This window comes from Falco cherrug, chromosome 10 (assembly GCF_023634085.1).
Source record: "Falco cherrug isolate bFalChe1 chromosome 10, bFalChe1.pri, whole genome shotgun sequence".
In the NCBI taxonomy this organism is placed as follows: domain Eukaryota; kingdom Metazoa; phylum Chordata; class Aves; order Falconiformes; family Falconidae; genus Falco; species Falco cherrug.
This window is the reverse complement of record NC_073706.1, coordinates 30,167,963-30,183,791: the sequence shown is the minus strand read 5'-3', so window position 1 is coordinate 30,183,791 and position 15,829 is coordinate 30,167,963. Positions and strand designations below refer to the sequence as shown.

Sequence of the window (15,829 nt, the reverse complement as noted above, 5' to 3'; positions counted from 1 at the left end):
AGCTCTTTGCTGGTCACCTTAGTTTTAAGTCATGGCTTCAACATTAAGTAGAACATCTATATCTGCCTAAATTCTGAAACACAAGTGAGTCAAGTTCTGATTCACTTCAGCACAAGAAGAAAAAATTTTTTGTTCTGCTGAAATTAATTTCAATTTTACCATTCCCTTCAGTGGGGCTGGAATTTCACAACAGGTCTCTTATCAGCTCGTTAAAGAGTTTCTAAGTATTCCCAATCTTTTTCAAAGAGATTGGGCAATTCTTGACAATAAGACAACAAAGCAAAGTTTTAAATGTGTTTGATCATCTAGGCAGGGAAGTATTTGTGTAAGCCATCCTGCTATTTTAGCCATTTGCTTATCAACAATGTTTTCCAAAAGGTAATATAATAATTTACACCAAAAAGCCTAATATAATTTACGCAACCAAAATGCAAGGGTATTTATTCTGGGAAGCAAAACTTGTTATACAAAAAGAAGTGTCTAATTTAAAATGTACCCATGAAGGGCCAGCTTAGAGAACAGGTCAAAAGTTAAGGGAAGCTCTGCTTTCTCTGCAGTAACCAAAACTGCTTAACCACAAGTTTACCTGCAACTGTTCCGCTGTCAGTCTGACAAACTTACATTGACACTCTACTGTGTTAACATTACTTGTAAGTTGCAGAGCACAAAGTGTGCCCAGAGTTCCATTATTTATGATGTGGAAATGGGCTTTTGGGCAAGAGATGCTGAACTGCATATTTTTGAAACTCCTGCTGATAGTATACAGCGCATTCTATCATTTAGGCCTCACTGTCTCACACACTAAGAAACATCTTGCTTCCACTTTGATACAAGCCTTGCCAGATTCCCATTTGAACATATTAGGTAAATTAAGAAAATGGTGGAAGTTCAGCTGTGCCTCAGTTGGATGAGCTTGTGCTTCTCCTTTTGATATTACTGACGGTGAAACTGTCTTTAGGTTTTTTGGGGAGTGGTAGTTAAAAGACAGTGAGCAAGTTTCACTGATACGTGACTTGACTGTTAATAAAAAGGAAGCAAGCCAAAAACTATGAGGAAGGTTCACAAGTCCCTCTAGGGTACTCTTAAACTCCAGTGAGAAATCTGCTTTACTGAACTGCTCTTAGGACTCCTAAGGGATTACAGAAAAGAAAAATCTTCTTTTAAAGGTTTGAAAAAATAAGCTAGTGCTTTTGAAGACATTAGATACCCTCACTTGATTTCCTTTCTACACAAATCTCATTGAAAGGTAAATTATGTGAGTCATGGTAATTAAGAAATCCCAGTATAATAAGTGCATTCTAAACATTCAGCAATATCTTATGAATTTTCTTCTTCTCTTTGAAGAGTGTGTGCGAATAGACCTCCTTCTGTTTTAGGTAAAGTTATGTTGCACTCTTCAAGCGCCTTATACCTTGTCAACACACTTGCATTATTTTTTTAATTTCCCCAGAACACTCCATGGATTAGATTAAACATTCTTTTCTTTTTAACAATGGAGAAAATGAAACACAGAAATGACTGACAGGGAGTGGTGCATCCTCTCTACACTTTTTTGCAACAATGTCACTGGACACTTGCACAGTTTAAAGCAGTCTCAAGCCTTCTGCATGGGACAGAACCAACCTACAAATTGTTGCTGCCCCTACAGGAGTAAAAAGGAGTGGAAAGTTCTATCTTCTGTCCTACATTATGGAAAAAGTGTTCCCTTCTACCCAAAGGCCCTGAAATTGCATATCCAACGTGGCTATCCAGACTACTTAGGAAGCAAAAGTGCAAAAGAGACTGAGGTCCAGGAGCTGGTTCAGAACGTGAGGTCCAATATCCCTCATTCTTTGTTACTCTTCACTTGCTTTGGATCACACTTTGGATAAAGCCATCAGCAGGTTACAGAACAGTTTTGACAACTTTTCACCTGGTTGAACTCCCAGCTACAGGTAATACTACCACATTCTGAAATCAATCTTATTCATGCAAATAAAATAATACTGTTTTGTAACAGAGGGGGCAGAAATGCACCCCTTTCTCTGTCCCTCTTGTGACCCAAAGTAGTAAAAATTGAAAAACTATGAGAATAGTCTGGCCTGTTAACTGGGTATTTAACAGAAGTTAAATCCATTTATATACAGTGTCAATAGAAGGCCAAGGTAATAATCCTACGCCTTCCAATTACCCTTTGCATCCATTCCCCAATGGAAAACTGAAATATGATGTGACCTTTTTTATCATTAAAACAGACAATCAGAAAATTATAATTGCCCACAAGATCTAATGGGTAACCTTGGCATAACCAATCGGCCAATAGTCTGCTTCTGTTTACTTTGTGTTGAGAGCAGAAAAGGAACAATGAAGAATCCAAGAGATTCTTTCTCATATCTTCCTAATATATTGTCACAGATTCAGTCCTACACCATTAGTATTGTGATTTTTTAATCGAGACTATTTTAAGTATATAGAGTCAAACTCATTCTCCAAATAAAGTTTAAAAAGTACTATGAAGGCAGTATGTCCATCTCTAGGAGAGAAATAATTACAGTGCTGCATAAGCAAACCGTAAGAGAGACTGTTGTTCAACATGAAATGTGCTCTGTTTTCAGTGTTCATCTGCTAGCGTTTCAACAATTCACAAGGCACCCAGCTCACTGGTTTTCACTTACCTTTGCCATAGCTGAATTACCAGTGGGAAAGTCCTTGAGAAAGAAATTTTCAACTACATCCCTTGCAAAGCAGGTCTGTTTGCACACTGGGCAGGAAAGGATACCTGAATTTAAAAAAAAATCCAACCCACAAATCAAACAATGCACACCAGCCATGTGAACAAGGAAATTGTATAAACCACACTTCAGTATTGCTAGCATTTTTACATCACACAGACATACTTAGTTCCAGGAAACAGGCATTCTTCAAGGCCTAAGTTTGTGGCTAGATCTAGTTCAACACACAGGAAAGAAAAACAAAGCAACAAAATCCCTAGTAATACACTATAGTTTAGTTGACTTATTTCAGTATTTATCAAGGATATCTGCATGTCCAAATTCCCACAAAATTACTAGGGCTTACAGCTCTGATAAAACCTGAGCTGCACTTAAACTGTATTCCCCTTGTTACAGAACTACTTGTGATTTCTGATACTTGCTAGTTCTAGACCAGCTTTACATTACCAGAGGTGTATCAAAGCATAAAACACACGTTGTCTAATACTAGTTTTACAGTGCAGCATGCTATCCAAGTGAAATGAAAGAGGAGTAACGTGCTGCTAGCAGAAGCAACAAGTCAGAATAAAGGTAAAGGACAAAAAAAATGTTTCATAAATAAAACTCAGAATTGCAAGTCATCTATTACAACAAATCCAAAGGTGGCAAAACATGATCACCCCTAAAGCAAAGCAAAGCAAAACGAGCAGCAAAACCTGATTCTGCCTTCATTAGCTACTGAGTGCAACTGGGATGAATCTTAGTGTATGCCTGGGCTGAGAACCAACAGTTCAAGAAGGTGTCCATAACTGTATACATGCATTTTTGCACCTCTGCTAGCAGTTTCATTCCCAGACTTCTTGAATTAGAACTTACATTTTTCTAGAAGGTCTAGTGTTTCTGGTTTGTTTCTTTCTAAAGGAGTGTGCATGTTTCTGACCACATTTCTGTAAACTACTGTAGATACGAATTCAGTCCTTCAGAGATGCTGGTGGTGTGTCAGTCTTTTTTTGCCATATCTCATCAAGCCTTTTTTTTGTATCTTTTTCCATTCTGTTAAGAATAGAATTTCAGTGCTATGCTCACCTTGCCAAATGATCTGTTTATGATAACTAACAGCAGTATTCTCCAAGACTAAATGATGCAGAGTCACTTAAAGCAAGATTTTAAAAGCAGGATTAATGACAGCTTTCTACTGGACTGACAATGTTCAATGCACTCTTTTCCTTAATGAAAACTATTTTTTAATAAGGAGAGTGGCCTGTAGAGTAATTATACCTTAAGATGTCAATTACTCTTCACATTAGACAGTTATCGGAGACTCTCATGTTTTCCAGGTGTTAGTATTACCTGCTCTTGGGAATGGCTCCTGCAGTCCCTGGCCAGGTGCACAATTCTAACCCTGAATATCTCACATTTTCAGAACTGGGTTGCTGTTCAGCATCACTTTACACTGACAGACACACAAACCCCAAACCCTTCCTACATTACCACTTCTGACAACGGCACGACACAGTCAGATGTCTGAATACGTTCACTTTCATTCATAAATGTTTTGAAGAAGCTTTGACTTCTGTTACATCTCCTTTGAAGAGGACATCTTACTAAGAACTGCTTCCATGAGGTTCAAGTCTTTTTTAGCCCAAATCTTGTTATAAAAGCAAAAGTATATTGTTTACTATCTCCCAAGGTTGCATTTACAACAGAACTGTGATTTGATGGCCCAAGTGGCAGACTATGGTCTACCTCAGCCTTGTTTAACTGTGCATGTCATGTAACACTGTGTGTTCATGTAGATGGGAGAAGGAACAGGTAGTATCCACAGGTGCCTGTGCTACTCAGCTACAAGTCACCCCAAGGGAAAGGGCAACTCAAGCAGTTGTCAACGCTTTGCTCATCTTCTAGGCTTGCAAACTGAGCCTTGTTTAAGTGCATTCTGGTGGCAGGAGTTACAAGGAAGCTAAAAATTCATCTGATAAAGATGACTGTGATGGCAGAAAGTTGAAGAAGCCTTTTAAACTCTTCCTGTACTTTGCATCCTTAATATAAGGAGCACAGCTGAAAAGGTCTCTTATTTACGCACCATATTTGTAGCTGATCACCTTTATATGTTACACCCTAGGACAACAGAATGCTTTCATATCAGTCACATTAAAACGCCTCCATGCTTTCCAAATTACAGTACTGTGTGTCTTTTGGATGCCTGTTAACAGCTTGGTTCTCTAGAGAAATGTAAAAACAGTAGGAGCACTGCAGTACCTAAGACTTATTTTCTTAGACAGACAGTGCCCCCCTACTCCTTGTTAATGGTGCGTACTACAAGCACCAGTGAATTGTACTGCTTATTCCTAGAAACTGAAACAATTTTCAAGTTTCCCTGTGAGTACGTGACAAAGTGACACAAGTTATAACAGCAGCAGAAATAAAAAGACAGATACATTTTGATTGATAAGCTAGGAAGCAAAGTACCTAGTTTGCAAACAGCTTCTCAGATAAGTCTCAGAGGACATGCTCTGATTCACAGTGCAGTCAGCAGGAAACCATCTACTGACTTTGCAGGGAATCACCTCTAGCCCTCTGAGATTTTGAACCAGTTTCTTACTCCCATAACAGCATTGCCCAAGCAGCACAAGCTCTCGACCTGGCTAATACAGAGAGGAAAACCTCCGTACTGAGACTACATAATATGCTGCAAATTGACCAAAGGGGAAATTATCAACGGGTTAATTTCTGAAGTAAGAAATGCGTGCCACTCTGTTATTTCTATCAACAGGCCATATGAGTGAGTACACAGCCTTACACAAAACATTTCTGGGAACAGCTGTTTACTCAGAAACAAAAGCAGTGCTCAGGACTTTGCCGTAGCAGGGACAACCTCCATCTACACACCATATAAGGTAAAAAAAAGTTAATATTGAAGTTACTATTTTATTACATTCCAACACTATTCAGTTAGTGCAGAATGTTAAATCAAATTATACCAATTGAATGATATTCAATGGAATGCTCATGGCCTCAGGTGCATTCATGTGAACTTAAAATTCTACTAATTTGCTACAAACCAGTGAAGTACAAAATACACTGTATAAAGAATGCATTCATTTGACAATGGGCAAGACCATCTTTTTAATATTTTAAAATGTATTTAAAGAAAACTTCAACAATTTTCACCCTAAGAAAACATACATCATGCATGGATTTCAGTTCTGCACAAAAGCCTCCTTATATATACTGAGAAATGCAGTGGTATTAAGAAATATGGAACAGTCATGGTTTTAGAGGTAGATGACACTACTCCTGATATTTTTCTTCCCAGGTTTTAGATCCAAGTTACGCTACTGAATTCATTGCTGTTCCAGAGATACACATGGACTGAGTCGCATGCACACACAGGTCAGAACTTCGTATTAGACTCACTACCACAGACCATCAAGTACAGCTTTGATTGTGTAAACATCAAAGTGTACCTTAAACATCCAAGTAACTGTGATTTATAATGATTTCGAATCTAACACTCCCTTGAGATGAATGTAAGACATGTATAGCCCTAAGCTTAATAACAAAATCAGAACAAAGAGCATAACAGTTAACAGAAAAAATAATGGGGACAGCATGGCAATACTGTATTGGAAATAATCCCCTACTCTAGGAGGACTAATCAGTAAGCACCTTCTCACCTGTCCTAATACTGAATTCTATATTTAAGACTTCATTAAAAGCACAGGAGGGATTCCCTGAATGTGGTAGTTTCGGAGATGATACTCATTCAGCTAATTGGGTTTCTTATTTGATTCCTTTTCCATGTAATAAAAACCTGTGCTCCCTGTAAATACCCAACTTTTTTCAATATAAATTCCCAAAAGAATCTAATGATAGCTTGACACAATAAATACAATACAGAACCGTTTGTGAAGCAATTACCCTGAAATTAAGCAAACCTTACATACATATTTACAAATAGCCACAAGCAGCAGCTACTTTAACAACACAAAGGGAGTGCACTACGCTGTGCTCATGCTCAGAGCACAAATCACCAGTACGGTACAATTTCCTAGAAACCCCTTACCTGTCCTCTGGATAAACAGTCACTTAGGGGGCTACACACAAAGTCACTTGTGTCGGGGAGCAGGTGCTTATTAAGTTATTAAGCAGAACTGCACACACAGTGCACTCCCTGGAATCAGGCTTTGCCGTACTGCAGATTGAAGATGCTGCACTTTTTATGGACTGTCTGGGGCTGCTTCCCCTTCTTCAGCCAGAAATGCTGACAAATCAGTCGAGCAGAATGATGTACCGGGCCACTAGAAGGTACATATTTTTTTTCTTCCTGCCTTCTTACCTGCCCTTGCCTCTCAGATTCATTCAGGCCTCTGTTAACTTGCCTTGGTTGTATTTTTCCTGAAGTGGTGGAATAAAAATCCTGTCATGAGAACAAATAGCAGCATCATACTTCCCTTCTTGCCTGGGTCTTCTCTCCACTCAGACTGACCTGGAGCAAGGGTGCAGAACTGAAGTGCCTTTCCAGGTCCTGGTAACAGCAGGTCTTACACCACCATTCGCTCCCACAGTACATCTTGCAGACCGCTCTCTAAGTATTTTTCTTGCCTTCCCACCTTACCACTCTAAACAACATTGTTAATTTGTTTGAAGAGCTTGTACTTTGCAGACAGCTCATTTAAATATACCATTATTACAGCACCGTGGGTGAAGGGGAGAGTATTCAGAAGCCCTAGAGACTCACTGTTTGTACGTATGAGAATGATGCAATATCTGGATCTAAATAGCAATTCAACATGGAATTACAGGACTCAAACAACAGCTAACGCACTAAGAGATCAGGAGCCAAATTCAGCTATGGTGCAATCATGATGCCAAATGAAGTCCACTATTGTTATCAAAACTTCTAGAAGTAGCAAAAAGCTATGGGCATGCTCTTTTTTTTTAAAGGAAATTACACTGGTAGGAAGGAGGTAAGAACATTTGCATAAGTCATTATTTATGACATCACATTTCACTGCTGAAGAGATGACCCTGAATTTAGAAAGGCTAGCAAGGATCCTAACATTGGAATGAAGCCCTGTTTCACTGTGATATGCAGAACAAAACCCTATTTCAGAATTATATGCAGGATAAACCACATATAAGATATTCTCAGTGTATTTGAGTTAGCAGTTAGTACTGAACAATCACTGAAGACCAGATTGTAATGAACAGACTCCCAAGTTTCATCACATGAGGGATGTGGAGGAATAGTCCTACACCTACATCCTTCCGGGGCTCCACTACTCAGCTATCACCCATAGAAGGCTAATGCACCTGACACCACCACAAAAGCCACCAGCACTAAAAAGCAACACACGTACAGACATCCCTGTGTGTGTTGTGTTTATACACACACCTCTGAGCCCTGAAAAGCTTCAGCAGCAGCAGTTTCTTCTGCTGAACTGGTTTGCAGCCCTTTTTCATATGCCACATATTTATTTCCACTCTCACACTCCCATCAGCAATAGTAACTAGACAGTTGGTTGAGGAAAATGGAAATTCAAGGACAGTGGATCCAGTAATCAGACACAGTTACCCAGTCTGGACACTCCAACTCCATACCTGGGATATCCAAAATCAGCTTTCAGGAAAACAACATGGTTCTGCCATATACTGTTGGAGCCCTAGTTCCCCACAGACCAGACCTTGCGCATCCCATGGCACTCTTATTCCTATTAATTAAAGTTGCCACACTGTATCAAACCCTGGGAATAGTAAGCAGACATCAAGGCAGTGACCCTCATCCAGAGTGTTCCTTCTAGAAGCACAAATAAAGAAAGAACCAAAATTTCTGAGTGCTCTCAAGTACTTGATATTGTAGTACTCCAATTTGTAAGTGACAGAGCTGTGGATAATTTGCAGCAGTCATCTCTGAAAGTGAGAACCATAACCTCTACACCAGGTATGGAAACTGAGTACAAAGACTTTTTGAACATCAAAAGCAGCAGCTGTTTCAAGGTCTTCCAGTCTGCTCAGGTTTAAATAGAAAGAACCCTCAAGCTGGTTGTCTCAGAAACAAATCAATGCAGATAATTAACCTATTATTATCATGAGAATTGATTAGCATAAAGAAACAAACAGTAGAGCTATGATACACAACACATTTGTACTTGCTGTCCACATGTTGCACCTATTCCTCTGCTCTTTTTCCTCCAACAACCATCAGAATAATTATTCTCAGAGAGCATTAGCTACAGCTCAAGCTGCAGGCATAATTTACACTTCCTTGGAGACCCAATTATAGGTTATAGGAAACAGTTCTGAAGATAACCTCCCACTCTACAGCTTCTTATTTATATAACTAAACCCCCCTTTGTTTCACTTCCCTTTTGGATTTGGCAGCTGAACGACAGAGTAAGAAGGGCTGAACAACTTTAAATACATTTTAAGATGTCTAAATATACACGTTATGAACAGTTTCCCTCTTTAGAACTACCTTTCTGCTTCCTTTTTTAGAAATAAAACATGTATTTGGTGTGAAGTGGATCTAATTAAACCAAATAGGTATTCTCCTTCAGAATTAATAGATGTGATGCAGTGCATCACTTGCCTTGTATGATTGCATCGAAACAAGGTTATTCAGGTCCTGGAAATAGACAAGCTGTAAAACCAAAGTGGCCAAACTGCACTCCACTGTAAGCCTAAATAGAGTTTAAAGAACTCTGTAGATGTGCTTTTTGTTAGTTAGTTATTTTTAACATACATACTTAGTACAAGATAAGGCACTGTGTTTTATATTGACAGCCGGAACCAGTACACCACACTTCTTACACCAAAACATCAAATTGAAGATAAGCCCAGAGCCAAAGGAGTCCTACAGCTCAATCTTTTTCTTTAAATAAACCTCCTTGAAGATATCTCTGAACACACTAAATGCAAGTGTGACCAATGCTTGGCTGAGTTTTGGATGTGCCTCGCTAACAAGCATTCACAATTAGGGATCCATGTATATAGCACCTACCTTACAAGTGAAAGAAAACTGTGTACTTTCAGATAGAAATAATAAAATGCAGCAAGTGGACATCTGTCAATAGCTTAAGTCACATTTGTTCCCTTTAACAGTCAGCAATAACTCAGCAATTGGTGCAGATAAGACAAGCAATGTTTAGCATCATGCCATCAGAAGACTTCATAAATTTATCCTGGCTGACCTATGGTGCTTGCAGTTTCAGCCATTGACTTAAATAAGAGACACAGATGTTTTGGTTTTGCTGCTCTTCTTGCTCATATGTTAACTGAGTCTCTGCACCTGGTGTTTCACTTCATTTACTGGGTCATCACCATTCATTATTTCTTTTCTCTAATCTCGCTTTTTGTCATAGAAGTTCCCTATCTACAAGAGAATGAGGAAGTAAATGGAGAAACTACAAGTATACAGAAATATACCAGTACTTGCTCCAATTTGCTATAGACAAATAATTCCTAATGCACTCAGGAGCTTGGAGAAATATCTGATATTTTAACAGCTCATGAGAACCTCCAGCACTTCATCCAAGATCACCAAGTGGTATAAATTAACTTTTCCACTTCACAAACAAGGTGGAGAGAGGAATGGCTTAGATGTCCATTGAGGATACATAAAAAGTAATGGAGTGGTTGTTATCAACAGCATTTTGTTATAAAGTAGGTCCCCCAGATTTTAAAGCCTCTATGATTGGGCATTAAAAATTTTAAGGAGACATTTACTTGAAATGACTGCTTTGCTCTTTGTCGTCTTCTACTTTTATATGTTTTTCTGTCTGTACCCTACATACAAATAGCCTTTCTCCTTTGCCATCAGGTTATTCCCTTTGCCTTTATCTTCTGTGTTTTGCTAGCCTTTCTACAGTGATCTCCTAACACTGTTTCCCTTTGTTCTCAAACCGAATGTGTCTAGTTTATGTTATCTCATCAATTCAGATTACCATCACCTCAGGGAAGGTATCTTCTCTTCCTACATGATTCTAAAATCTGCTATGGAAGAGATAATAAACGATGCCTCTTATTCATCTGAAGTTCAAAGCCTGTGAAAATACAAGTAATCTACATGCCTTTGCTCTTCTTATAAATTAGTAATGAGTCTGGAATGCTTCCCCATGGCAATTAAGACTCATCGAGTTAAAATGACTGTATTCTGTCATCTAAGTCCTGTCTTATTCCAAAAAAGTTATGTATTTTCTATTACCATCGCTACCAAAAATCGTAGAAATAACTTCAGGATTTCAAAAGCCACAATCACAAAATGCTTCTCATCCTCACTAGTTTCCTCAGCTTGTTAGGGTGATTTACAGTATACCCTACAGCCAGAAGGGTTCAGATCGACAGAAACCATGTTTACAATGAGATAAAAGGAAAAGTTTCAGTGCACCACAACACACGTGTTCTAACAGTTATTACGACCTCTGTTAAGAACAAAGAACAGGATGTTTTTGTGTTCATGTTGGGGGGTGGAGGTGCACAAGGGGTAGGGAAGGACGAATAAATCCATCACCACAACCAGTATCACAGAGAGGTCCAACACATCCAAAAGATCGGATAAAAATGTAGGCTAGAAACTACCTTGTAGCATTTATTCACTTATTAAGCTAAACAAATCAAATATTCACAACGTCAGAGTTGGTAACTGAAACTTGGTGTATTCTGGAAAATGCTAAATATTGCCCAACTGTGTCATTTCTCTTCCAAACATCGCTGTTGGATGAAAAACATTAATGAAGGAGGCTTGCTCCCAATCCACTCTCTTACAAATACAAACCTTGAGGCTCCCAGTTTACTCTTTTAAAGTAGTGCTGTAAAGGAATAGGATACAAAAAGCATTTCTAAATCCATCTACTTTTATAATACTGTAATAGAAAGAGCACAAGCCAGCAATTCTTGATTATTACCTTCATATAGAACTTCATACTCAGTGGGAACACATCTATATCCTTGAATCAAATCTGGAAGACAGTCCTTACAGAACGAGTGAAGGCAAGGTAGCATTCTGGGGTCTCTCCTCCGCAGGTCCCATCTGCACACCAAACAATTCTTCAACAGATCCAGGGTCTCCATTTCTGTTGGCTGAAGTTTGACATCAAAAACATGAAGAGTCACAAAATGGCTCATGACAACCCCTTCACTTAACAAAACGCTTGATCACTCAAGCACAAACTAGAAGGCAACAGTGGGATGCAGGTTCTCAGAAACAACATTGATTCAGCGCTTGTGAAGAAAGAGGAAGTTCCTTGCAGCTGAAAATCACATACCTGCTTTACAAAAAATAATATCTTTGCAGACTGTTGTGCAGGAAAGTGTGGTTTAAGGTTTACAAATCATAATCCCGCTACCTTTCTATAGTACCTGCAACTTCTGTATAAACTTAAGTAATCTCTTCTATTGATCTACTTACAAAGCTGTCACCAGGCTGAATTGTCACATGCTGTACATTTCCTGCCAGAAGCAGTGAAACTGTGCAATAAAAAAGACTATATTCTCTGCCTGCTTTTACAATTTTGCCTCAATGTTTCAGAGTTTTCAGGTAAAGCAAATAATAAGCACAACTGATCATACTTTCGTCATTTCAGCAATGCAACGTTAGAAAGCTGCCTTGATAAATGCACAGCATCTTCTGCCAATCTTCTTTATAGAAATCTAATAAAATACACTTTGCCATAATCAAATTTCAACTGTCAAGATGACCACAGATCAAATTACAGACCAAACCTGAACTTCCCACAAGCAGGGCAGCATTCCTCTTACCAACCCAAGCTCCCCAAGGTAAACAGAGTTTTGCATTTCATGCTCCATCCTCAACTCTGACATTTTGAGAAATGCATATCAGATACAACCTGCAAAGGGAAACTTTTGCAAGTTGCATCAGAGGAGAAAAAGCAACTACAGTCTCATCCTCCCTTGGAATCATCCCTGCAGCTGACCAAACCTCCTGGGGCCAAAGCCCCATGTAGCTGCTCATTGCCTCGGAATGGTGCCCTTGCTACCAGCAGTATATAACTTGCAGCTATGATCTTCAGCTTTCCCCAGCACAGAAAAGCAGCAGGTCTACTCTGACGGCTATGTATTTTCTCGAGGGATTCTGTCTCAGGGCAGATGCCAGTGGAAATGGTTAGTAACAGGTCTTTTTTTTTTTTCTTTTACAATGCAAAATTCACTCAGAAATTCACAACTAGAAATTCACAACTAGAATCAGTGCTGCATCCCAAAGTCATTGCTATTTACAATATTTTAGAAAAAAATGGACCGTACGTTAAAGTCTGCATCATATTTTGTACCCAAGACCCATTCTAGGAACAAATGAAAACAGGTAGACATCCATCAGCTTTACTGAATTCACTTAGACAAATTCAAACCTATCACTACAACTTCTGATTGCAGTTTCAAAGCTAGAAGTCCCTTTAAAAGTGAGCTGTGGTAATTGTGCCTGTGGTTTAACTAATAAGCTTTATATCAGTGCTTATTATATCAGCTCACTTTTTACAGCGCATCTTCATCAACCATCTTTCACAGGCAAATGCAATTAGAGCAGCACAGCTTCTCAGCTTGCTCCATCCCTATTGTTTCTTGCAACCACTGTTGCTAAGAAGACAAGCCAGCATCTACAATAACGTGTAGTTTCTGCAGTAGGAAGTTGAGGTCTTAAGACTACCACATGGTTTAGACAAAGAAACCACAGCCCAGGACCAGAGCACCCATCCATGCACACAGAACCAGTGCAACAGAGCTTAATACTGGGAAATGCTGTATCACCATAGAGGCCAAACCTGTGCCTAAATGAGCAGAAGTGGGTTACCATACATTTTAACCAATGCTTTTTGCACGACATATGAAACAATTTTTTTGGTAGGAGGGGGAAAGGCGAGGGTGATAAAAAGTGTTTAAAATTTTGTACTGAGACAGGTAGGCAAACAAGCAGTCACGCAGCTAAAATACCAGTGACTTGGCTACCCTGATGGGAAACACCTAGTTCAGCAGCAGTGTTTACAAAGAAAATAATTGCATTTGGAGATGTGCGGTGAGGGTAATGAGGCAGGATGCAGGCCAGAGATGAAGACAGGGGAGAGCTGGGGAGTCACACCTGGAATGGGAAGAAACGTACTGGGCTTTTGCTGCATCAGCTCAGCCGAGGGCAAAGGAAAGGCACTGAGCTGGGGGCCTGCCTCTGGAGCAAGGGATCAGTCCGGGCCTCAGGAACGCAACAGCCACCCCAAGGCAAGTTGAAGGGAAGTGTCCAGAGATCGCAGGGCTAGAACTTCTAGTAAGACATTAACACATTTCATACAAGAGAGGTTTGTAATGATACACGCTCACAACTTCATCATTTTTGTATTTTAGGGATAAACTCTCTATGCAAGTCTCTCAATTGCCTGTGTTCCCTTTTCTCAACCAGATTGTTCTTTTGTATCTTCTTCCCTCCATTAAACATGGATCTTGGTACAAAGCTCGTTACAGAACTTTAAAATGCCGAAATATCAGCTTTACCAGTTTTGTGTATAGTTGCCTCACTAGCAGTATTGCCAGTCACCAAGAATTTGGAAAACATTGAATAAAAATAACACCATCCCCCTCTACCAAAACATAACCTTTATCAGTCCTAATATGTAACCGAAAAGTATCTAACCCTAAAAACAAAAATCCGAACAAATAAAAAGGAATAAGTTTTACATTTAAGAAGTTGGTCTTCATCTAGCTTCGTCATTTCTCCTGTTTTTATCAGGTAAAGTCCTTTACTGGGCCACGGTGGGCAGCCGGCCTGGAGCCTTCCCAGCAGCCTCACGGGAGCTGCCCGTGAGGTGGCGCGGACAGCCCGCCCCTGAGGTCGTAAGTGCGGCCCGCCTGTGATCTCCCGGCCCCCCAGGGTCACCCCCGCCAGCACCGCACCCCAAACGGCGGGAGGGGCGGCGGCGCCTGCCCCGGCCCCTCACACCCCCGGGGGGCGGGGAGCCAAGCCCCGGCCGCCGCCGGCCCCGCCGCGGGCAGCTTGGCGCAGAGGGCAGAGGGGGGCGCTGAGGGGAGAGGAGGGCGCGCGCCAACGACCGCCACAACTTCCCGCCTCGGCAGCGGGCGCCCCCGCGCGCCCAACGGCCGCCCTCGCGCGCCCGGCGGCCGTGAGTGACAGGCGGCGGGGCGGGGCTAAGGCGGGGCGCGCCGCCCGCACGTCAGCGGAAGCGGGTGCCGGGGCGCGTTGCCATGGCGAGGGCAGCCCCGGCGCTGCGAGCGGCAACGCGCCGCTAGGCCCGCGCTGGCCCCGCTCCTCCGGGCGCAAGGGACAAGCGGCCGCCGGGGCAGCAGGCAGCCCAGCACGGCCCGGCGCAGGTGCCCTGCTGGAGGCCCAGCTGCCCCACAAACCCAAAGCTGCAGCCTCTGCGGGCCCAAGCCGTCCTCCAGCAGGGCAGGTCAGAGCTGGCGCTGCACACCTGCTGCTCGAAGGCCTTCTGCGTGCAAAAGCGGTGCTGCAAGAGCTGCAGGAACCACTTCAGACATCATATATTAAGACATTAAATACCCAGGAACGGAGAGTGGTGCCTACCTATGCTGGTCACTTGCCCATTGCCACGTGTGCGCAGGTACTTGTGGGTGAACACCGCCTCCGCGGTCTGGAACATTCCTTATGTCACAGCACCCCCAACTCACCCTTGAGGTCAAGCGATTTAACTTTGGCAGAGGATAAACAGCATCATGTCTCAGGAGCCAGTGGTCCCAGCAGTCGACGAGATAAAGTTCACATACACTTACCCCAGCATTTTACAAACTGCTCAAGTTACAGTTCTTCACAATGAGCAGCATCGCTGGCTCAGCACTATTTTATCAAAATAAAGCAGGTCATCTTTACTCTAAAATATTGCCAAACACTAGGTTAGAAGTTCGTTAACTAGGATGATATCACAGATCATACCACACATATACTAGAAGGTAACTCGCAACTATTAGCAATAATTCAAGACTTCTAGCAGTGAGCATAAAAAAAGGTTTTGGTCTGACACGTAAGAGCTAGCTCACTAGCTGCAAGTAATTTTTTTTATTTTTACCATTAGATTCTGCTTTGGCATGCAGGGTCAAACCTTGCATTGGCAACTGAAGTCCTATTTTGATATTACAACTAAGCAAGCACGGTCTTTTAAAGC

General features: G+C 41.1%; 1 protein-coding gene across 7 annotated transcripts in view; it reads right to left on the bottom strand.

The window, feature by feature from the left end:
- The window catches only part of TRIM66 (tripartite motif containing 66), a 51,771-nt gene extending 37,240 nt beyond the window's left edge, over positions 1-14,531 (bottom strand). For 2 of the 7 annotated variants that reach the window (XM_055723091.1, XM_055723094.1), the window contains exons 1-2: positions 11,597-11,920; positions 2,655-2,758 (exon numbers count right to left, since the gene is read on the bottom strand). In XM_055723091.1, coding sequence (XP_055579066.1) covers positions 2,655-2,758; positions 11,597-11,816 — 324 coding nt within the window. In that variant the 5' untranslated portion in view covers positions 11,817-11,920. Of the gene's footprint in view, positions 1-2,654; positions 2,759-11,596; positions 11,921-11,956; positions 12,108-13,803; positions 13,952-14,369 lie in introns of those variants that run through there. The other 5 variants (XM_027810359.2, XM_055723093.1, XM_055723092.1 and 2 more) reach the window with 5 other exon arrangements.
- Between the last annotated feature and the right edge of the window lie 1,298 nt (positions 14,532-15,829).